The sequence below is a fragment of the Camelus dromedarius genome, chromosome X (genome assembly GCF_036321535.1).
Source record: "Camelus dromedarius isolate mCamDro1 chromosome X, mCamDro1.pat, whole genome shotgun sequence".
Lineage (NCBI taxonomy): Eukaryota > Metazoa > Chordata > Mammalia > Artiodactyla > Camelidae > Camelus > Camelus dromedarius.
In genome coordinates, this window is record NC_087472.1 from 49,759,520 (window position 1) to 49,783,669 (window position 24,150).

Here is a 24,150-nt window from a genome sequence, read left to right on the forward strand (position 1 = left end):
GTTACAATTGTTAATTTCTTGTGTACAGTATAATGTCCCAGTAATATATTCTTAAAGACATGAACTATATCAATTGTGTAGTGTGTTAGGCTGAAGGTAACAAAGTAATATGTTGTATTTAGTCGGGGTAATTGGATTAGTTTCAAAAAAGCGATGTCAATTTTGTTTGTTCTATACAATGTTAGACTAATAGTTTTAAAAAATTCACCTAACTGATATTGATTTACAGAAAGTCTGTGCTGACCTCTTGCATACTCAGACTAATGGTTTTGATTGATTTTTGAGATTCTTCTTTTTTGGTAGTAAATCTAATTTCTTTTCCTTTTTCCCCTTTATTACAGATGTAACATTTACATTTTTAACATTTATAGAGTTATAGACACTTAAAGGTATCTCAGTATAGGAAATAGCCAAATCTGTTGCATTTAAAATTTAAAACATGCTAGATAATACTGCTAAAATCATTTTTGTCCCTTGGAAATTGCTTATATGTTCAGAGTTTAAATCAGTCGCTTACATTCATGCTGGCCATAACCATCATTCCCACTTCTTAAGAAAGACATATCATATAAATCTAGACTGCTAAGGTTACAGAGGGACCTTATAATTTGACTCTTTTGGTGGACATGCAAAAGAATGGTTAGTCTTTTTCTTTTTTGGTCTGTAAGGAGGTCCAGCAGACCTCTTAATAATTTCTTTAAAAATATTTTTTGTTTGTTTTTTGTGGGGAGGTAATTAGGTGTTGCTTATTTATGTATTTAAATGGAGATACTAGGGATTGAACCCAGGACCTTGTGTATGCTAAGCATGCAGTCTACCACTGAGCTATACCCTCTCCCTTTTAATAATTTCTTAATAATCACCTGGCCTTATATAAAGTTACGGTCCCTTATCAACAACCCTTGGGGCCTGGTATATTCTGTTATTTGGATTAAAAATTTATTTTAGCAAGTAATGTATATGCTGACTGATATTTTATATATGATGTAGCATTCTTAGCAGAGGCTGAAGAAGCACTCTATTATTAAACATATGAATATTTCTGCAGTCAAATGTACGAATCTTTCCATTAACTGGGACAAATAGAAAAACTTTCTATCAGTTTGGGTCAGGTTTTGTTACCAAACCAGTTATGAAAAGATTTTGGATTCCAGAATTTTTTGGATTTTTGAATTTTAGATAATCCATTGTGAACCAATAATAAATTGTGTTCTGTATTATAATATTAATAGGTATAATGCTTATTTTTACAAATAATTTAAAATATAACAAGATTATGTATCTTTATTTTAGTGCTTATCAGTGTTGCCACCATTTCACCGTTTATTTCATCCTCTAAAATACTTTCTTTCTGCAGCTGTTGTATTCTCGAGGATTGCTAATTGATCTTCTAATCAAATCTAACGTTAGCCGATACGCAGAGTTCAAAAATATTACCAGGATTCTTGCATTTCGAGATGGAAGAGTGGAACAGGTACTATGCCGAGCAAGTTTTGTGACTGAGTATGAGCTTAAATTTTTATGGTTTGTTTTGAATGGAGAAGCAAATAAGATTGTTGTTTTCCTGGTAAAGCAGCAGATTCCAATCCTGCATGGTGATTAACAAATGTAAATAGAAAGAGATTGCCAACGAAAATGTCTAGTGTTAGTTTTCTCTTAATTTACTCTGTAGCTTGATGTTGGTGTTGAGAAAGTGTTAATTTCAGGCAGCATTGCTAGATTTGAGCTGTCGTTTGTTCCCGGTTAGGGGTGACATGCTGCTGGCCTTTTAATGGCGTGAGAAACAACTTGGCAGAATTAAGTAAGAGAGCTCACAAGTTAATTAGCTCCGAAGTCAACAAAGATGCCGTTAGAACTGATGGAAAGTGAAACAGCCTGCCTAGAAAGGAAATAATAATCTTGTTACACTTAAAGGGAAAAAAAAAATGTCATTGGGAATACTTGTATCACCGGGAAGCGGTTTCTTAACTTTTAAAATCATGTTTTTTAGGTTCCTTGCTCCAGAGCAGATGTATTTAATAGCAAACAACTTACTATGGTAGAAAAGCGAATGCTAATGAAGTTTCTTACATTTTGTATGGAGTATGAGGAGCATCCTGATGAATATAAAGGTATTGTTTTTCATTAAATTTGTGTTCTCATATTATTAGCGATTTCCTATTATTTTCATAGGCTTGCTCTGATTTTGTGAGCCATTCATTACTCTTTTAAAACATTTTTACTCTGCATTGCCCAGTAGGTTAGCCATTAGCAACATGTAGCTATTTAAATTTAAATTAATTAAAATTAAATAAAATTGAAAATTTAGTTCCTCAGTCGCACTAGTTACTTTTCAAGTGCTCAATAGCCACATGTGGCTAGTGGCTCCTATGGTTACAGTGCAGCTATAGAATGTTTTCCTCATGATAGAAATGCTGTACTGGGTGTTAATTTTTATTCTTGTTAATAAAACACTGCTGTCAACTGGTGCTTCATAGATGATATTCTCTTTTCATTATCCATTCATTTTTTTTATCAGTAAGGAAAAATATCTATATTTTTTGTATTTTTTCCAGGATTACCTTTGCTTGGAATATTGAATTACTCATTTTGATTGATTACAAAGAAGCTAGATGATATGGGAGAACCCCTGGATTAGGAGAAAACATGGTTTCTGGTCTTGGTTTTGACCCATCTCACTGTGTGATCTGGGGCCAATTACTTCAAAGTTTGTTGAAAATTGAATACACCACTTTAGTATCAGAGCTTTACACTTAAATGGCATTGAGCTGGAAAAGTTACTCAAAATAGGAATATACTGACAATTCATTTATAAAGTTACAGTGAGAAATACAGCAGAACTTTTTTTTTTACTAGATGGAATATTGAAAGTTTAGCTCTTGCTCTTAAAGCTTCAAGTCCATTAGATACTGCCAAACTGTTCTCCACAGTAGTGTAAATGTATATTCTTTCTGAAAATGTTTATAATTTTTTTGTTTGTATAAATTATTTCTTTACAGTTATTGTCTTTTGTAATGGAATTATATATCCTATCACTAAGAGTCCAATTACATTTTTTCTGTTCTTGGTTTAAAAGAATAGTTTTTATGGGTCCCTTACGTTTTGAGGTATGATTAGAAGGCAGTGAGACTGATTCCACTAGCCACACACAAATTAGTTTCGTTACTTTTTCATCATAGTTCATTGTTCCTAGTTTTCCTAAGAAAAGCAATTCAAAAAAATTAAGTATTACTCCATCATTGTTTTCACCAAAAAAATTGCCATTTGTCATATTTAATATTTTAAAATGTAAATATTGGCATTCTTCTACAGTTTTAATGAGAATAAAATAAGATTATTGCCAACCATGGAAACCTATTGTGATGGTTAATGAATTACTGAATGCTTTTCTAGTTTTTCAAATCCGTAAAGTACTAAGCAAAGATTCATCATTTAAAGCTTAAAAGTTGTGCCATCAATCCAATTAGGATAGTGAGATTGTTTCTAGTTTGTTCCCCACCCCTGAAATCAACGGTCTCTGTCCAAAATGTGATAGTATTACCACTTGTGTCCTTTGCTAAGTGTTTTTAAACAGACTTGATCTCATTTTTGTGCTGTGATTGTAAATTGAAGTTTGGCTCTGATTTTAATTGATACATTTTCATCTTTCTTTTCACAGCCTATGAGGAAATCTCATTTTCTGAATATTTAAAAACCCAAAAATTAACCCCCAACCTCCAATATTTTGTCCTGCATTCAATTGCAATGACATCAGAGACAGCCAGCAGTACCATAGATGGTCTCAAAGCTACCAGAAACTTTCTTCACTGTCTTGGGCGGTACGGCAACACTCCATTTTTATTTCCTTTATATGGCCAAGGAGAGCTCCCTCAGTGTTTCTGCAGGTAAGACAGGCATTGGTTTTCTTGTCTCTTCTTAAGATGATACTTGAATAACAGATGAAAATTAGGAAGACAAAGTGAGATTTATTCAAGATTGACTATATGCAAACATATACTTTGTTGTTCTACTCTTTTCTAATCTATTTGTCTGCCTACGTACTTACCTAAATGATGTATTCAGTTTGGCCAGTTTTTGAGCTTTATAAAATAGAATCATCCTGTAAATTTTGTTTTCCATTCAATATTATGTTTCAGAGTATCATCGTTGTTGTATATAATTACAGTCAACTTATTTTCATTGCTGTGTAGTATTCCATTTTGAATATACCACAATTTATTTTTGTTTTTATGTGGATGGAGACAGGGTAATTCCAGTTTTTTGCTGTTATTAACATCTTTGTATATGTTTTAGGATATACAAGTTCAAGATTTTCTCTAGTGTATAGATCTAGGAGTGGAATTCCCGAGTCATGGGATATATGAAGGTTCATACAGGATAGTGCCCAGTTGTTTCTCCAGAGAGTTGTACCAGTTTACCTTCCCCAGCAGTATATAAGAATTCCCATAGCTCTCCATCTTTACCAGCATTTGGTGTTATCAGACTTTTTAATTTTTGTCAATCAAACTCACATAAAATATCACTGCATTGTATTTTTATTTTGCATTTCCTGGATTACTAATGAGGTTGAACATCTCATATGGTGATTGGCTTTTCATGTTTTGTCTTTTGGAAAATGCTTGTTCATGTCTTTTGCCCATTTGTTTGTTGGGTTATTGTCTTTTTCTTATTGATTTGTAAATGTTTTTATATATTCTGAATAATCATCTTTTCTCAGTTAAATGTGTTGTATGTGTCTTGCCTTATGATATTTATGATACATGGAGGTCATTAAGGTTAATGTAGTCAAATATAGCAATCTTTTCTTTTATACTGAGCACTTCTGGGGACAGTAGAACATAGTAGTTAAGAACTTGGGCTATGGAGACAGACTGCCGAGATTTAGATCCTGGCTCCTCTGTTTATCAGCCACGTAACCTTGGGCAGAGAGACCTTCACAGTCTCTCTGTTTTCAAAGACTCAACTCTTGGGTTTTTTGTCTCTCTCTACTACAGCTTTGTATCCTAGTTCATTAATTCCTGGTTTTTATTATCTCCTTTATTTCGCTTTCATTGGATTTTGCTCAATGCATGCCTCCCCTCCCCTGCCTTTGCTGATTCTTAGGCAGAAATCCAATGAGTTAAATATTCTTCTTTTTTATTTTCTAATATAAGCATTTAAGATGATAAAGTTCTAACTGTTGTTTTGAATCTTACACAGGTATTATATATTATTTTCATTATCTTTTAGTCCTATCTTAATTTCCCTTAGGATTTCTTCACTGATCCATGAGTTTAAAGTAGTTGATTTGGTTGTTTCTTCTGCTCTTACCACCTAATTTAATTCTGTTGTGTCTAGAAAGTATGTATTTATGATACTAATACTTTGAAATTTATTTATTTTATGACTTAGTATATCATCCACTTTTGTAATTTTTCCATGTGTGCTTGAGAAGAATGTGTTTATCTAGTTGTTGGGTACAGGGTTCTCTAATTATTGGTCTTGAAGGCTAATAACTTAAGCATCAAGCTGTAATTTTCTAACTTTAATGATGTGTTTTTCTCTTTGATCTATCAATACTAAAGTACCATGTTTTGAAATATCCCATTGTGGATTTTTGATTTGTCGGTTCTCCCTATAATCCTATAAATTTTTATGTTTTATTTATTTTGAAACAATTTATTAAGATCATATAAATTTATAATTGTTTAATCTTACTGATGAATTTAATATTCTGCATTTTCTGTTGACCTTTTTCATCCTTAATAATTCATTTTTTAAAGTCTACTTTGTCTGATATCGAATAACTACTCCAACTTTTTAGTATCTGCTGGTTATATCTTTCTCCATCCCTTCATTTTTCAACTATATTTAGAGCTTTAAATAGCATATTTTTACATATTTTTAATCCCATATGACAATCTCTGTTTTTTACTAAGCAGAATGAGTCCAGTTTAACAGAGGCTGTTCTTTCCTTTTGAAGTGTATAATTTTAAAAGTTCCTCTAGTTTATGCTCCTGGTAGTTAATGCTTTCTAGTTTGCATGTATATGAAAATATTTTTTTCTTGCCTTTTTGTCTTGAGTGAATATTTGTTAAGTAAACATTTCTAGGTTGGCAGTACTTTCTCTCAGTCCTTTAAAATTTTATTCCACTGTCATTTGGGTTCCATTTTTGCAGTTGAGAAGTTTGATGTCAGCCTAATTGTCATTTCTTTATAAGTGATATCTCTTCTCTCTCAAGCTGTCTTAAGAGTTTGTCTTTGGTGTTCTGCATTTTCACTCCAGTAAATTTAGGTATTGGTTTCTTTGTATTTATCTATCTTGGTATACGTTAAACCATATGAAATTAACAATATTAAACCATTTTGACCTACAATTTCATATGGTTCAAACAACTATATTGTATTTCCTCTATCTGTGAATTGTCATTTATCATTTTGGAAAATTATGTCAGTATCTTTGCAAATGTTATTTTCCCCCATTGTCTCTCTTCTCACCTTTTTGGAACCACAAATAGATATGTTCTAGAACTTAGCATTCTCTCTTCCATATTTGTAATCTCTCTTTCATATTTTTTATCTCCTTGTCATTCTGGCTACATTTTGGATACATTATTAAAGTCTGTTTACCAGTTTACTAATTCTGTTCACCTATAACTACTCTATAATTGAACCCCTTTTTTACTTCAATATTTTTGCCTTACATTTTTAGAAGTTCTGCTTCCCCACCCCAAATATTCCATGTCATTGTTTCTTACTCTCTTTTGCTTGTTCATTTTTTTCTATATACAGATATTTTTTATGCTGCTATGTGTTGATGAATGTCAGTGATTTATTTCCTTGTATCATGCTTATTTTTGATTGAGAGTTTGTATTTGATTGACTTTAATTTGTGGAAATCTGGGAGCCCGAATTAAGGATACTTTCCTTGAAGGATTATTGTGTTTTGCTTCAGCCAGAAGGCACTAAGACTTGGGACCATTCTAACTCCCTTCAGGGAATCCTTGCTTAATAAAGGAACCCCAAATACTGCTCCCACACTGATATGGGCAACAAGACTTTTTTTTTAAATTGTAGTGTTGCTCAAAGCTTTGAACTCAGCTCAGGATTTGTTTGTACTGTGCATATGCGTGTTTGCGTTTGGGGATTTCCTATAACATTTCTGTTTCCTTCAATTTCAGTAGTGTGATAAAAATTAGGTTTAAGGTAAGAAATAGTTCTTTTGGTAGTAATAGGAGGACCCTCACAGTATCCTGTCCAATATACTGCTGGAAGAAGTAGGTATTCACAAATCCACATTTCTTAACTAAGTGATTTTATGAATAGTGGTAAGAATGTTATAAATTTGAAAGTAACTTCATTCTGAATATGAAAGATCTGTATATTTCCAGACAATCTCTTTCTCCTCCAGTTACTTGCCAAAAAAGTAGGGATGAATGGGGAGTGTCATGTCCCCCAGGGCCAGAGGTTCTCCTATCAATTGAAACTAAGGGGAGTTCTGTGGTTTCCTTAATCATTCTTTTCCTCTTCCTGTGGCATTGCCTGATTCAAAAGGAGCCACACTGCTTTCTCTGGTGTTGCCATTTGCCACCGACTCCTGCAGAACTTTGGGGTGAGGAATAGGTACAGAATGGATCATTGGGGAATAAGCAGAAGCTCATTGGCTTCCTTACCAGCACATTATGGAAATGGAATATTTAACCTCATTCTTGTTTTTTCACAAAATCCCTATGTTTGCTTTCCTAATTCATACATTTGTAAATATATATTTATCGTTTGTTTATTTGTGGCTTCTCAGGGAAAAGACATTTAAAATTTTCATTTGTTTGCCCTGTACTGTTATAAACTTTGAATGAGACCCTTAATGTGTTGAATTCTAAGAAAGAAAACACTTTTCCCTAGAGGTGATTATAACCTGAGATTTCATCAGCCTTCCATATCTTTTTACCCTCTGCAGAGCCTAACTCAGAACTTTGTGTGTGGTTCATATTTAATATTTGTTATAAAAATTATGTCTCTCTCCAATTTGAAGTGATCCTTTCAGGAAATGATGTAATTAAATGTGTGTGTGTATATATAGATATTAAAAACAGTGACAGAAAACTCTTAAGTTTGAAGTAGTGTATTAACCTTTTGGGTGGTACTTTGATAATTAAGCCAACTCTGAATTCTTTATATATATATATATATATATGAATCTATGTATTTATAATTTATAATAAAAATGCATTTACTTGGCCTAAGGATATTAACTTTTATATTTGATTCCCTGTGTAGTGCTTTATAATTTCATATAAATATTGTTCTGTTTATATCCTAAAGTAGTAACACTACCACCATCTATACATCATAGCCTACACTTTTTATCACCAGGTTATCAGAATTAGGTGTCACCTGTTCTGTGATTTCTAACCATCATTCTATATTCTGTTTTAATATAACCCTCTTAAGCGTTTCTCACAGCCAGTTACAGTGTGTTCTCATCAAGGCTACTGTTATAAATGGCATGCATGCATATTTATGTGAAAGATTCAAAGACTTTTGTAAGTCATATCCTTGCATTGTAAATGAATTCTGCATAAACAGTATAACATTTTAACTACTAGAGATAACTTTCATGAATAAATGCCCTTTGAGGTTTTTATCAATTTAAATAGGTAGATTTTTATTTTTTAGCAAAGAAAATGAAGCTTATTTATTGTACTACCTACTACCCATTAATATGTCAAGATCCATAAATTGGACCATATTGGAAGAAAAGTCATTGAAACCTGTATATTTTTCTAGTCTAGCAAGCCATAGAATTTTCCCTACTGTATATTAGTTGGTTAATATTTTTTCTGGCATGCTGGGCAGGATATGTATGCAGTGTATAGATTTTTAAACTCTCACACTATATCTTCCAAACAGAAGTCCTTTTTAAGCTCTAACCGACTAATTTATTTCTGTTATCTGTGTGGTTGGTAACACAGAAGCCTTTAGAACTACTTTCTAGTTCAGAATAGGTTTCATATACTGTGTCATGTTTTCATAACCTATGAAATGGAGCAGGACCGGTGGGAGCAAACAAACTTTACATTTTTTTCTTTTTATAAATAGACCTAGGCTGCACAGAGATTGTTATTTGTTTTTTTATAAAGAGGAGGTATTTAACCAATAATTTACTAGCTTATTCAGTCTTCTATTCTTCAGTGGCCTAGATTTTCTTTTCTTTTCTTCCCTTTAATGTAGTGAGATTGTGAAAACATAAAGAATGAGTATATTTTACCTCTGACATGTAATATAAATTCTCTGTGTTTGTATGTGTATATAAATTCACCACCAAATACTTGGTACCAGGTGCTTGTACTCAGATGGCATTTTCCTGAGTATTGTCTATGGAAAATTGAATAGATGTACGATCTAACTCAGGAAATTACAGAACTCACATTGATTAGCTTATAGCTTTTAAAAAGAGAGAATGGAAGAATATCATAAGTCCAAAATATATGAGGAACTTGCTTAAGATTATGGGAATAGCAGAGGAGGACAGGAAAGGTAATCTCCTATTTCATGTGTTCATTCAGTAATGACAGAAAGAACAATGCCCAGAATGGGCCAAATAGATGCTACTGTGATTTTGTCTTAACCATGGAATTTGGTTTTTTTTGAATATAAATTTTAAGGTATTTTATATTGTTTTGTCTTTTTCTTCTGCTTTAATAAAATTTCTTCTTTAGTCCAAAGTCCAAGCTCCAAACATACTTGACTGAATGTTGTATGGTTCCATTTGGAGAACACATAGTAGAAAACATCTCTCAAACCAAAGGAACCTGCTTATTGTATTCTCTAATAACCAGGTTTTTTTATTCAGAGAATTTTCTGAAATCTAAGAAACATTTGTTAACCTGGATCAACATATTTGAAAACCAAGAGAAGCCTTAAAATTGGCCAAAGATAATACTGATGGAAAATTTTATGAGTTTATGGACTCATCTACATGTGAGGTCCGAGCAAAATTGAGATGACTTTTTAATGCCTGTCCTCCAGTGTTCTTAACCCTTCACCCCAACAAGTGTGGGCTAGATTATGGATCTAGATTCTTTAACAGTACATTTTTTCCCCTCAACAGCATTCTCCTTAATCTCTCTTCTTGTAAAAAAAAAAAAAGTATTTCTACTATTCTGGTAATGATATAACAGGAAAAATTAGAGTTGGAAGAATGCTTTTATATTGTTTTGACTGGTTGTCTAATTTTACAGATGAGGAAAGTTCAGATAAAAAGAGGTTGAGGCTAGAAACCAGATTTCCTGATACGAGTTCTTCACAACTCATGTCTTATATAATTTTTAAACAATGTTTTCTGAAAAAATTAAAAGAAGATAGTTAATAAAAATGTTGTTTTTTGGGGGGTTAAATAGTTGTGGTTTAACAACTTGTAATTTGCTGTTATTTCTTTTCTGTTAATACATAGTCACTTTACAAAAAAAAAAAAAAAGCAAGAGAGTATAAGGACCATTCTTATGGTGTTCTAGAAACATGTTCTGAGTCTATGCCCAATAGGAAATGCCAGTTTAGATGGATAAAAGACATTATCTAAACTTCCTGTTTTACCTAATTGATAAAGGAAAAACAGGCCACGAGCAAATCAATTTCCCCTCCACCCCTATAAACTTGTACATGTGCATTTGATAAACACTAATGTGGATGAGCCCAGTAGCAGTTACGTTTTACACATTTTGGAGACTAGGTGGCATTGCTCTGTTTCATGCTCCCAATCCCATTGGTTTCCCCCCACAGTGTCATAGGTAGAACTCCACAATACACCTAGGTGGAGAATCTGGCCCTATGTCCAGTTGGTAGATTTGACCAGTCCAAACGTGTGTATGTGTGTGTGTAAAGTTTGATTATTGAATCAAACCTTCAGTATTTGTAATTAAATGTTAAAAATTTGCCAAAGTGAATTTAGAAGGAACAGATTAATTAATTGAACACTGAGCATGTGGTAAATCATACAGTAAGAAATATTTTCATAATGGATCACTGCACACCGTTGTTTTGCAGCACTGCAGCTGAATAGAGCTGTACTGAAATATGCCAAAGGTTCTTGTTCTTAATCTAGGGTCCTAGGTCCTTGGAATTTATATATAAAATGTTTTATGTATGTCTTTATGAAAAATATTCATAGTTTCATCAGATTTTCACAGACATCCGTGACATAGTAACAAGAGTTGAGAACCATTGTTACAAATTTTCCATTAAAAAAACATTATTTTTTAACTCAGATAATCATTCCTTAAGAGCTTACAAAAAGAGGAGGTCCTAAAGAGTGAATAGCAAAGGTGCTTCTGGGATATAAAGACCAGGCAGAGATGGGAAAACTTAGAAAATGTTGCTATTGAATCTGTAATTTGCAGGCCCCTCTTTGAAGAGGTGGGAACAGATACCTATGCTTCTGTGGTGTGGAGAAGTTTACTATGGCAAACAAGAGAGTACATTTTAGAGCCAGACCAACCCTGGTCAAATCTTGGTCTTGCCATTTACTAGTTGTGTATCATTGGGCAAGGTATTTAACCTCTCTGTGCTACAGTTGCTTCATTTTTTTTCACAGGGATAATAAGAGTAATACCTGTCTAATAGATTGTGAAGATTAAAATGAATTAATATCTAGAAAGTGATTAAACAGTGCTTGCCTTAGTAAGTACTACGTAAGTATTAAGTGTCATTATTTTACTGTTATTATGATTATTATAATTACTGCCACTGTTGCTGCTGCTGTTGTTGTAGGATGCCACCAGGACAGGTATGAGACCAAGTTAGGGAGTGAGCCAGATTTGTGTTCTAATCCAGTGGGTCAATAAACTTTTTCTGTAAAGGGTCAGGTAGTAAATAGTTCAGTCTTTGCAAGCCTTAAGGCTTCCATCGAAACTATTTGCAGTCATAGACAATATGTAAAAGAAGGTATGCTGCCGTGTTCCGAAAAAACTTTATTTATAAAAATAGGCAGGTTTTCTGACCCTAGTTTAATCAGCTGAATAGACTTTTGTCTATAAAATAATGATTTTTAAAAGACCCTGATAATAAGAAATTATACAAGATCGCCTCAGTGCAATGCTTGGTATATAGTAATCATTCATTAAGTATTTGACGGATAGGTGAATGAATAGTAGATATTTATGAATTGCTGCAAAAATTATGTGTGAAAGGAACCATAGAGCAGTGTTTCTCAAGCTTTCACTTGTGTCAGAATTTAACAGGGGTTACTGAGTCCCATACTCAGAGTTTCTGACTTGTAGATCTGAAGTGGGGCCTGAAAATTTGCATTCTAATAAATTTCCAGGTGTGGCTGATGGTGCTTGTCTAGGCTACGCTGCTGAAGAGAAAGCAACCAGGGGAATTGCTCTCTGGGCCCAATTCTTATCAACAAGAAGGAAAGGATTTAGTTAAAGGGTTAGAAAACTTGCGAAGAAGCATCTGTGTCATTTGTTGTAAATTTGATGTTTTTCATTTCTTCCCATTTAAATCAACAGCTATTTTTTAAGCATCTGTTCTCTTGTCTAGTACTCTCCGAGGTGTAGTGGATGTATATGAAAAACAATATGACATAGACAGACAGATGGCAATGTCAAGAGTGTTTTCTCTATTTGAGGAAAGAAAATAAAATGCACACTCATAGACCAATTAAAAAATAAGAAAATGTATTTCATCAGGTGCCAGAATGTGCAATGTGAGAATGAATGAGTATTCAGAAATGATTGGAAGGAGCCTAAACAGATATGACATGAAATTAATTTAACTGAGGCCCACAGATGATACCTATGAAGTTATAGGAATCTCAGACTGCTCTATTAACCCATCCATTTCCAGAAAAGAGCAAGAAAATTGGGCTCCAATCTGTGCAAAGAACCATCAGTGGTTAGACCTCACCTTGTCACTGAACATGGTCCATTTATGTGAGATAGATAATTGTTCTAGTGGCTCTCGGTTTAGGCCAGAGTTTCTCAGTCTAAGCACTGTTGAAATTTTTGGCAGGATAATTCTTGGCTGTTATAGGGGAAGACCTGTCCTGTGCATTTTAGGATGCTTAGCAACATCTCTGGCCTCTACCCACCAGATGCCATTGCCTTCCCCTATCTACTTGAGACAGACAAAAATGTCTCCAGGCATTGCCAAATGTCCCCCAGGCAAAATGACCCCTGTTTGTGAAATACTGGTTTAGTCCAACTCAGTATATATTTACTTGGGTGTAGTCTACTCTAGCTAAAAGTGGAAAAGCAAGGAGAATAAAATGTTCTTTCAGGTCTTTCTTACATAAACTCAATTTGTGGTTCTATAATCTGGAACTCTGTAAAAATTCTTCAAGGAAGAGAACAGTTTAAAATCTTTTGGCATTTGAATGAATGGAAAAATTCATGCAGGTCATTTAGCAAAGTACCTGACAGATATTAAGTAGCCATTAAAAAGCAAATTCTTGGGTAACAAATAATCTTTGCTGTTAGGGAAAAAAAATGAAAACACTGAAAAAAGAAAATAGAAAGCACACACACACACACTCACTTTTATAAAGAAATGCAAGCCCTATTCCCCACCCTCGAATTCCACCCCTAGAGTTAACCATTGTTTAGTTAGTTGCATATCTTCCCATCTTCCCATGCTTATACAGACTCCTGTGTATGAATGTGTGCATATATGCATACTTAATATGTAAAGGGCTGAATAGTTCTCTGGTATATGGAGGTATGTGCTGTAATTTATTTAATCATTTTCCTATTCTTGGTGTCATTAAAATTATGTCTTTATTATGTAAGAAATATAATTTCACATGCAGAAATTTGGGAAAACAGGAACTGAAGTATTACTATTTATTATTATAATTAACTTAAATCCCATCACCTGTTAATAATAACCACACCAAATATTTTGGTATATTTTCTTTTCCTTTTCTTTTAATCCTCACACTTAAAGAATACATATAATTACAATCCTTTTAATTTTTTTTTTTAATTTGGCCATCTTCAATTATATATAGCATAAGCAAACTTAACAGCCATCATCTTAAAAACCACATAGCTTAAACTAGACAGCAGTGGAAGGTTAGGTATAGTAATAGGAGTGCTTCAGATTCAGGGGTTCTTAACCTGGCTTCCAATGCTTGGAATAAATCACCTAGGTTTTAGGAATTTGGTGGTAAATACCCTGAAATTGCATGCCAAATTTCGTGTGTATGTGGTGCATAGCTGCATTTTTAGGAGCTTCCTAGCTTCTTTCAGTGTCTCAAAGGAGTATATCACCCCTCAAAAAGCTTAGGAACCACTAAAATGTACTATCTCAATTGAGAACTGTCCTTATTAAATTAGAATAGCATTGTAGAGTGGATTAACCAAAAGCTTGTCTCCCAAAAGTTTGAGGACTGTTGTTTGAATAGAAATTTTATAAACGGTAGAATCCTGGAGGGTAAAATAAATACAGTGATAGACCTCATTTTCTGAACCTTTTGTATATGACTTTTCAGGGCAGTTTTCCCTCTAGTTAACAGTTGATATTGGCATGGAGATGATACATAAAGTATAGAGAGTAAGCGTGATGGTGTTTGTATGATCACTTGTTTGTTTTCCCCTTGAAGAGAGAGTGTTGTGTGGGATAAACTGCAGGGTGGTGCGATAATCCATCATTTTGAAACCTTTTCTCTGGTGATGGATGGATAGATTGGTAAAGTAACTCAATAATCTTCATTTTTTTCCAGGTTATTCACAGATCAGTGAACATTGTCGTTAATAAAGCAATGGAATGCTTTTGTGTCCTTGTCTGCATTATTCCTCAGGTTTTGACAGGAAAAGCCTTTTAATTTGGGAAGAACCTCTTATTAAAACTTGCATTATATTTAAGTGTATGGTGCTAGAACATCTATTGTGACTCTTCATGAATATATTTGAATTTTATTGGCTACACAAATTATACAGTTTGAGTTTCTATTTTAGTGATAGCTTCTTCAGTGCTAATTCAGATACTAGATTATCCTCATAGGTAGTACAAAAACTCACCCAGTCCTTTTCTCTTCAGGTTCCGTATGTGTCCTACTTGAGTTCTTAAAATAATTCTAATAACTTGTATTAGAGTGAAAGGTAGCTGACTCAATACAGGGCAAGAGTGATGTTTGAAGTAAGTCCAATGATAATTTGAGTTGAGTCAGTGTTTGGAGCTGAGATTTGAGTTTGATTAAATTGAAGGGTAAAACTGTATGATTGCAGAGACTAACTTTTCAGGGATCATTCAAAACAATTCTTGACCCATCTCTTTGGAACCAATATATTATTTGCAACTGTAATAAAAATAATATGTGAAGTATGTTTATTTTCAAACTAATTCAAAGAGCAAACAAACAAAAAAACCTGAAGGCAGGCGGATTACAAAGATCTAAGGCTTTATTTGCTACCAAGTGTAAGTCTATGTGAGATGGCTGAGTTTTCACGTGTTCCCTAACTCTTCCCCTTGTTTAATTTGGTTCTGTTCCAGGTTGATCCAATTAATGTGACTGCATACAGTTGTCAGAAAGCTGTTCATTTCTAGTTCATCAAATTCTATTTTGGTAGGGAGTGCTCAAAAACTGAATCTTTTTTATAAAATTCTTTGTTGGGTTTCCATAGAAGTTAGAAAGTTTTCCATGTGTTTTAAAAATACCAGTCTTCGAAATGGGTTTTGATTCTAGCTCTGTTGTTACTGTTTGCATGAAATTGAACATGTTGTTTACATTCTGAGAGCCTCAATTGTTTTACTTGTATTATGGGTAATTAAATCTAATCCAGCCTCCTGCCTGGGGCTACTGTGAGATTCAAATGTGATGATGTTAGGGAAAGTACATTGAAAATTGTCCAACATCAATACAGAATATTATAACAAAAATTGCATGACTTTACAGTTTTGGTATTTAGAATGAATGTTTTTGTAATTACTGAAACATTAATTTACATATTATAGACCATTCAGTTTATACAAACTGGATCTCGTATTTAGAATTTAATTAATGTAATTAAATTACCTAATAATTTGCCTGTTGTTAGATATATGTGCTGTGTAAAATTTTATCATCTCTTTGTCTCCTAGAGTTCCAAGTGCATAGTCTTTTACAAAATGGGTACTTCATAATTTTTTTTTACTATTGAATTTGGTATAATTTTTCTCTTACATAGTTAACTGCTTTGAACTTTGGCTGGCAACTTAATAAATATTTTGAAAATTGAATTAGAAATTACCATGGAAAGAAATTAAATACCACAGGACAGAAACTGTTTCATCTTTCAGGAACTAGATAAATAATTTGTAAAAGAGAACTCTGTTGGGGCTGAAATAATTAGTGTGGCTTTTAGTCATTCCTCCTTCTTACTTTATCTCTTCATGCCTCAAATTCTCCCCTCTCCCCAAATTAGGCAGTAGGTTATCCCTTGCCTGATATATTGAAATAGAATAGAAGTTTTGCCCCCCAAAACACCCCACTTCCGTATGGTAAAACTTCATTGATTTTAATCTTATCAATTTAGCATCCATAATAATTTGAATGCTTTGTACTCTGTACGTAAGCAGTGTGCTAAATAAATGAGTAGCATAAACAGGAAGGTATACTTAGCCTACTCAAGAAACTAATTTCAACTCATTTTTCTAATGACTACTGCAGTTTTTAATTCATGTGCATTGAATATCATAAGCCTGTACCTTTTACTTTACATTTAGACTGATAACCCTTCAGTGTTTCATACAAATGCACATGTATTTGTAAACAGCTGTATTTTTCAAACTTTTTGCTTTCCCATCTGGAGTTTTTAAAAGAAGAATGGGATCACAAGGTTGCTGTTTTTCTTAAGTGAATCTCTTTTGACTGTATTAGAATTTGAAAATACTCATTTTTTGAATTCACAATCTTCAGTTGTGGTCCCATCTGCATAGACCCATATTCTTCAGGTGCATTTCAAAATAGATGGAATTAACTCTAAAATAACCTCTTTTGAAGAATACACATTTACTGAATGAGCAATTAACTGTAATCCTAATTTTATGTTTTAATATATCCAATTCACAGAGGTAGCAGAGTATATAATAGTTATGAGTAGAGACCCTGAAGCCAGACATTCTGAGTTTGAATCCTGCCTCTGCCACTTACCTATGTGGTTAACCACCCTGTGTTTTCAGTTTCCTCCTTTATAAGAATGAAATAATAATTGTACCTATCTGATAGGGTTTTATGAAGATTAAGGAAAATAATATTTTCAAAGCTCTTAGAACAGTACCTGGCACATAATAAACACTACGTGAGCCTTTGTTGTATAAAATAAAATAATTTCCAAACTTGGTTAAGTTGTGCGTATATGAATTCAGGTTCTTAGGTATAGTGGAGTATTTACAAATGCCTAATGAATTGGGAGCCAGACTTCTGACTGGAGTGCTTCCACCTTCCGTGATGTCTTCAAAATCAATACTTAACCATAGTGGTCATATGATAGAGATGGGCGTACCAAGATCAGACCTGCAGCTGTCTGCAGTCTGGTGCAGCACCTCCTCCCCTTCCTGGAATTGGCTTTCTTTTTTTTTTTTTTTTTATTGGAATTGGCTTTCTTGTTTGTCCTTTGTTTTTTGTTGTTGTTGTTGTTGTTTTTGGTGAGGTTAGACCTGACTTTCCCCTGCATAGGGGTAGTGCTTGAAATGGAAGTACTTCTTTCATGAGCAAATCAAATGAAAACAAACATTAGTTTTCTTTGTACTCCTAAAGTAGAAATAAACAGCCACTATTGAATGTCTCTTTAGGAGATGAATGTTTTCATGCTTAAAATGGGCTCTTTAAGACCAGCGAACTAAGGCAGTGTCTGTATGATACAGATCAATCGAGCGTGAATCAGAAGCATTTAGTCATCTGTTTTCAAACTTTGCGTTAAATATTCTGGCCATGATGAGACTGTATCACTTCTCTCCAATACAATTTTTGTTTATAATCATTAGAGATCTAATATTATCAAACTTACATGAGAAAAATATTGCTTTATTCTTGAATAGTTTCTGAGGTAGAAAATAACTTTCCTTTGAATGTAAACTCTGGAGCTGGTATTTTTAAGGCCCCAGTAAACACATTGATGTTCTGGATGTTCATTCAGTTGAGCAGCTGCTGTTAACCATTCTTTATGGAGATGAACTTAGTTACAGAAATATACTAATAAGATTGGCCTGACCATTGCATTCAGAAAGGTCATATATAGGGGGTATAGCTCAGTGGTGGAGCATTTGACTGCAGAAAGGTCATATATGATATATGGTTAATGAGATTAAGAAAATTAGTCTGTCAACTGTACAGGTTAAACTTCTGTGCAGTTTGTTCCCCCTGGAAGATGTCAAACCACGAGTAAAAACTCCCCACAAGTAGGAATGTTTTCTCTAGGGATACAAAGCTGAGTTTGCAAACTTACGTGAGTTTAATTCCTTAATGTCAGTTTGGAGCTTATGGTTAGTACGTTGAAACGGTAAGAGAAAAACACCCTACTTGTCTATGGGAAATAAAAGCTAGGCAGCAAAAAGAAAGATGCTGAAGACAGCAAAGCGCAAAAGGACAGTGAAAGGTAGCTTTGAGGTTCTCTGTGTTGCAGGATGCCCTCTTGTTAAGAATAGAATATTTAGACGACCAGTAGTTCGCAGCCCCCTTCTGTGTCAGATTACATGATGGGTGCTTTTGCATGTTTGACCCATTGCCAGGGATATACCCAGAATTTTTAGAGGCTTTGGCATAGATAAGAGAGGCTGTGGTCTCTGCATGAAGTCCCATGTAATACTTTTTTATTTTCTCCCACAGACTTAAAGCATACTGTCTTGCAAAACACCGAGGCTGAGAACCATTGTATTATCAAACTAAGCATAAAATTCATTACTAGATCTGGAATTCACCTAGGAGTGATGGCTTTTATCACTTTTATTTTGTTGAATGTAAGGTAGCTTATTAACAGCCAATATGTATGTTTCCTTGTGTTGTAAGGAAAAAGGAAAACGTAATTTTAGATGTCTTGTTTGGAAGAAAAAAATAATATATAAGATTTGTGAACTCTAGTTCTCTGTGTGTGGTTCTAGATTTTTATGTATTTTTAGTTCCATAAAACCAACTGAAAAATTGTTTTTTGAGCAGTGCATATATTAAGTAAACATAGGGTTATGTTTACTCTTTTGCAATTTTCTTTCCTAACTTGCTACTGTACACTGCCTGGTTATACCTTACAGCAAGTTGACCTTTATTTTTTTCCTCAGAGGAAATAATTTTTTTCTCTTTCTGCTTATCAAAATAATCCATGCTTATGGTAAGAACTTTAGTACAGAAGGTGTGAAGAATATAAAAATTAAATTGATGAGATGATATTTTAAATTTCAGAATTACTTTGATTCATTTTGGTTTGGATTTAAAATGGCTTTCATAAGGTTTATCATCTTTAGTTTGACCATCCTGTTATTTACTTAGTACCCCAGACTTAATTTATGGAAAGTGTCAAAACTATTCTAATGCTTAAAAACTAAAACAGTTCCCCCAGATTGCTCAATATGGTATCATTGTGTAAACAAATTTGTTGTTGTCATCTGAGATTTCTAAAGCTTTTTTTCCCTATCATAACTTTTATTGATGTAGTCATGTTTTGTCTTTTTCAATATTTACTTGGTTTATTGACAAAGGAAGAAACCAGTCCTTCTATAAATAACTTGAAAAAATTTGAATTTCCCTTTAGAGGAAGAATTACAAGAGGTAAACTTGATTCCATATATTGGGGAAATTAAGTTATGGAAAAGGATTATACACACCTTCTTTTTTTTTTTAAGTGTTATCACAAGGTTCCAGTGAGGACAAGGAAGAAGAGAATATATATTTCAGAAGTCAAATCATAAAAGTTGAAACATTTTTTCCCCAGAATGTAGGAATAGTATAGAAAACAGTTCAGTGTTTATATGTTTATGTACTACTATTTACAAGAGTAAAGAATACTAGTTAATGTGATTATTAAATTAGAAACTAAAAGTTTAACTGAAATCAACTGTTTCTACATAGAAGGTTTTAAAAATAAACATGTAAAATACAAAATGTTTTTGAGACCTGAATTCATTTTTTCCTATCCACTGAATATATGCCTTTAAAACAGTTATCTTCCCTGGCCAAAGACAGAGCCACTAAACTTATCTTGCAAATATGTACTTTTGATGACAGAAAGAACCGTGTAAGTGTTCATTGTAAGTGTTCATTGTGTTTGTTACCACCAATCCATTTGCAATTTTCATACATTCTTTGGTAGTCATATATATTTTGTCTAAGCACCCACGCACTCACACACTCACACTCACACACACACTCACTCACTGGGTAACAGTTACTGAGCTTTTTAACCAAAGACCTAAAACAAATACTTTTTTACACAAAAAGTTAGGGGCGCACTGACTATAAACTTGGGCTCTCTGTTTTATCATATGCAAATTTAGAATATAAATTAGAATTCATTTAATAAATACGTATTGAATGCTTTATACTAGCTCTTCTGTGGGTGCTAGACATATATTATCTTTTGTTGAAGTATAGTCAGTTACAATGTGTCAGTTCCTGGTGTACAGCATAATAGGCATGTATTATTGAAAACAAAGTCTCTGGTTGGGAGGTGATGTTGAAGAGTGTTGGACAGAGAAGCAGTAGACAAAATTTGAGAGTGTTATATGGGCTGTGGAGAAAAGAAGACAGGGTGATATGGAAGAAAGTGACTATTGGTCGGGGTAGGGAGGTACCCCTTTAGATACTGTGGTGGTCAGGGAAGGCCATTCAGGAGAGTGGCATCTGAGTGTAGTGACACCAAAATGTGATGGTACTACTTAAGCTTTTGGGGATTTGAGGAAAGAGTCTAGGCAGTGGAAACTGTGTCAGCGGTCTAAGGTGGGGTCTTTTTGAGAATCAGAAAGCTTCATATGACTAGGACGCAGTGAGCAAGTTAATCATGAGTAGAGTTTGACTATCCCAATTGAGGCCATTGGTGAGCATCCAAATCACTGCTACCTGCTTCTTTGAAGCATTGCTGTGTCCCAATAGCTTTTTATAATCAAACTTTCTGTCTTTTGAAATGTGATTTCCTGTTTAAGGGTTACTCTTCAACTTCGGTGGAGAAGTACGCATCATGTTTAATTTTCTTTATTGGTTTGATGGTGCTGTATGATTCAACAGCTTTGATGATAGGGCCTCAGCTGAAGGTCTAGCGATCTTAAAAAAAATAATAAAATGAAGCATTAAATCCAGGACACAGAATGTTCTGTGTGTAAAAATAGATTAAATGAGAATAATATATTAATGTGAGCCCTTGCCATTTTTCCTCTGATCTCCTTCCAAAGCTGTCAGGGCCTTGTGCCCAGTATTTATCTTAAGAGGCAGAGAAGGTCTCTTGCCACCTTTAGGGAAAACTCTGGTTAAGGCAAAGACCTACTGTTCATTTTTCATATATAGAATCCCACATACATAATTTTAGAAATGAAAACATTGCTTTACATTTTACCTTTATGAATTTGGAGAATATTTTCAAAGATTCTTTGCTGTATGTTTTCAAATTCTAAAGTGTTAATACAGTTCAGTTCTTATTCTTGTAATTTCAAAATTAGTACAGATGAATGTGTATAAAAGAGTTCTTCCATTCTGAAAATAAATAGATTAGATGAAGAGAGACTTTCTGTTTTGTTGGACTTGTCTTGGCAACATTACATCCATGCAGTACATTTCTCTTGTAGCAACAGATGCAGGAACCCCGAAGTCTATTTTCTTTCTTGTTACGTTAGTTTTTAATTAAAGAAAACGACTAGTTGGGGGCACTTACTTTCTGTGAAATGTAATGAAGATTTATATTGGAAGTGACCTTCTCTTTATTAGCTGAAGCAGTAATCAGCAGAATTAATAGAATAATCAAATTATATATAAACTTCATAAATCATCATGAATAGTGCTGTCAAAAGTTCAACTATTAATGGGTCCTATTGTTTTGCAGCTGTATTAAAAAAATCAAAACTGCTGATTCCTACCTTGATAGGCACCAAAATTGCTTTTTTAAAGGCTGTATAGGATAGGGGCTACCAGCCAAAAATTTTCCCAACTGTTAATTTATCTGTAATACAATTTGATGTCACCAGGGCAAAGTTGAAATTGAGTACAGTGTTGGTATGCTGTCTTTCAGTAAAATCTGAATCATTGTTGGAAGCAGTACTCAATTAATTAGAGTTCTAGCAGTTTAAATGTCTGTTCTTTGGGGTTAATGGCATCAAAGACTTAGGCTATACTCCAAATATACACAATTTTCTTAATAATATATTGGGTAGATATTATGTTGTTTTTATGAATTTTACTTCAACTTGTTATAAACTACTAATTGAAGTGGCAGTTTAATATTTGAAACTTGTACAGAAAAAATATATCTCATTAGACTCAATGCTTCTTATTTCTCAGGAACTTATTTACATGGATTTGCATGTTCTTTTTAACTTAATTACAGAGGGAAAATGGGAAAATTCTTGCTGCTGAGCTTTGTAATTTTTTTTCACAGTTGCATGTATGGGAATGGTAGATCACCACCATTCATGTCTTATAGCTGATGATACTTAAAAAAACAAACTCTAACCACAGCTTTGGGCAGTCAAGCATTGCATCTGTCAGAGCCTATTAAAATAAAGTGAATTTATTTTTGAAAAAAAAATCCAAGACTTTGTGAAGTTAGAAAACAAGTTGTCATTTTTAAATTAATGTGCAGTGTAATTATTTTAGTTTGTATCTTTGAAAGTGACATTTTCTTTTTTTTTTCCCTCTAATTTTGACAGAAGAAAGACATGTTCACAAGTGAGGAAAATTGTCTTTACTCTCAGTCATTAGGCAGACTCAGATATTAATTTCACATGAATGACCATTGCTTATTTTTCAAATTTGTATTTTCACTGTGTTAATTTAAATGTCTGAAAAGCATGAAGAATATCTCTGTATTAAATAGTAAATAACTGAAGTATAAAATGTGTTAACATTCTAAGTAAGAGGAATTCAAAATAAGGTTTAACCTTTGATTTATCACTGACTCTCATCTCATAGGTAGATTTTTTTTTTAATCTAAAGCGAGAAGCTAAGATAAATCTAAATTCACAGGCTTTCCCAAGATGCCTCTATTACTTGTTACAGTCAATTTGAAATGGAAACACCCTACTTGTTTTCAGAGAAATAAATTGTCGCCATCTCAGGGCATCAAATACCTTTCCCTTTTTCAGTATCTTCTATAGCTAAGAAAATGAATGGACACTGTCAGAATTCTACCAATTCTATTAACATTTGCATCTTGCTGTCTTTAACTGATTTCTTTTTCTGTTTGAAGATCCATATTTGAAATTTTAGTCCATGACATCCCAAATAATAGTCGTTTAACATAGAGCATTCATGACAAGGTAAATAAAAATATCAAAAGAAAACTTTTCTGAGAAAAAATAACTTTCTGAGAAAACAGCTATTTCTGAGAAAACAACTGAGGCAGAGGGATTGCAATGACAAATGTCTCCAGGGGCCAGTCAGGTCATAGTAATGCAGTGAAGTGGGGAAGGAAGTGGCAGGAGTGGTAAAGACCACAGTGAACCGTTGAGCACAGGACGCATCTAAAGGGAACAGCTGCTACATGACCGTAAGTCTCATTTGCAGACCCTGTGTCATCAGATTTTTCTCTTACTCAAAGACGCCAGAGATCCAGATTGTTTATGCCAGGGTAATTTTTTTTTCACTTTTAAATATTTTTTTTTTATTGAAGTATATAGCCAGCTTGCAATTTTGTATCAATTTCTGGTGTACAGCATAATGCTTCAGTCATATGTACATACATATATTTGTTTTCATATTCTTTTTCATCATAAGTTTCACCATAAGATTGAATATAGTTCCCTGTGCTATACAGTATGCATTTGCTTATCTATTTTATATATATTAATATCTGCAAATCTGGAACTCCCAGTTTATCCCTGCCCCACTAGGGTAGTTTTTTTTTTTAACTGTGAGGTCATACAGAACTTATCTACAGGTGGATTTATCCCATGGACTTCCCAGTTGGCAACTCCTTGCTATAGGTAAATGACAATTTTTATTTGTACCTTTAAGAGGATATTTTTCACCAAATTGGGATTTTTAAAAACTTATTATCG

General features: G+C 33.5%; 1 protein-coding gene across 2 annotated transcripts in view; it reads left to right on the plus strand.

Annotated features, from left to right (window-relative positions):
- CHM (CHM Rab escort protein) overlaps positions 1-24,150 on the plus strand; it is a 151,114-nt gene that overhangs the window by 67,060 nt on the left and 59,904 nt on the right. For both annotated transcript variants that reach the window (XM_064483002.1, XM_010983756.3), the window contains exons 6-8: positions 1,358-1,474; positions 1,991-2,111; positions 3,659-3,884. In XM_064483002.1, coding sequence (XP_064339072.1) covers positions 1,358-1,474; positions 1,991-2,111; positions 3,659-3,884 — 464 coding nt within the window. The remainder of the gene's footprint in view (positions 1-1,357; positions 1,475-1,990; positions 2,112-3,658; positions 3,885-24,150) is intronic.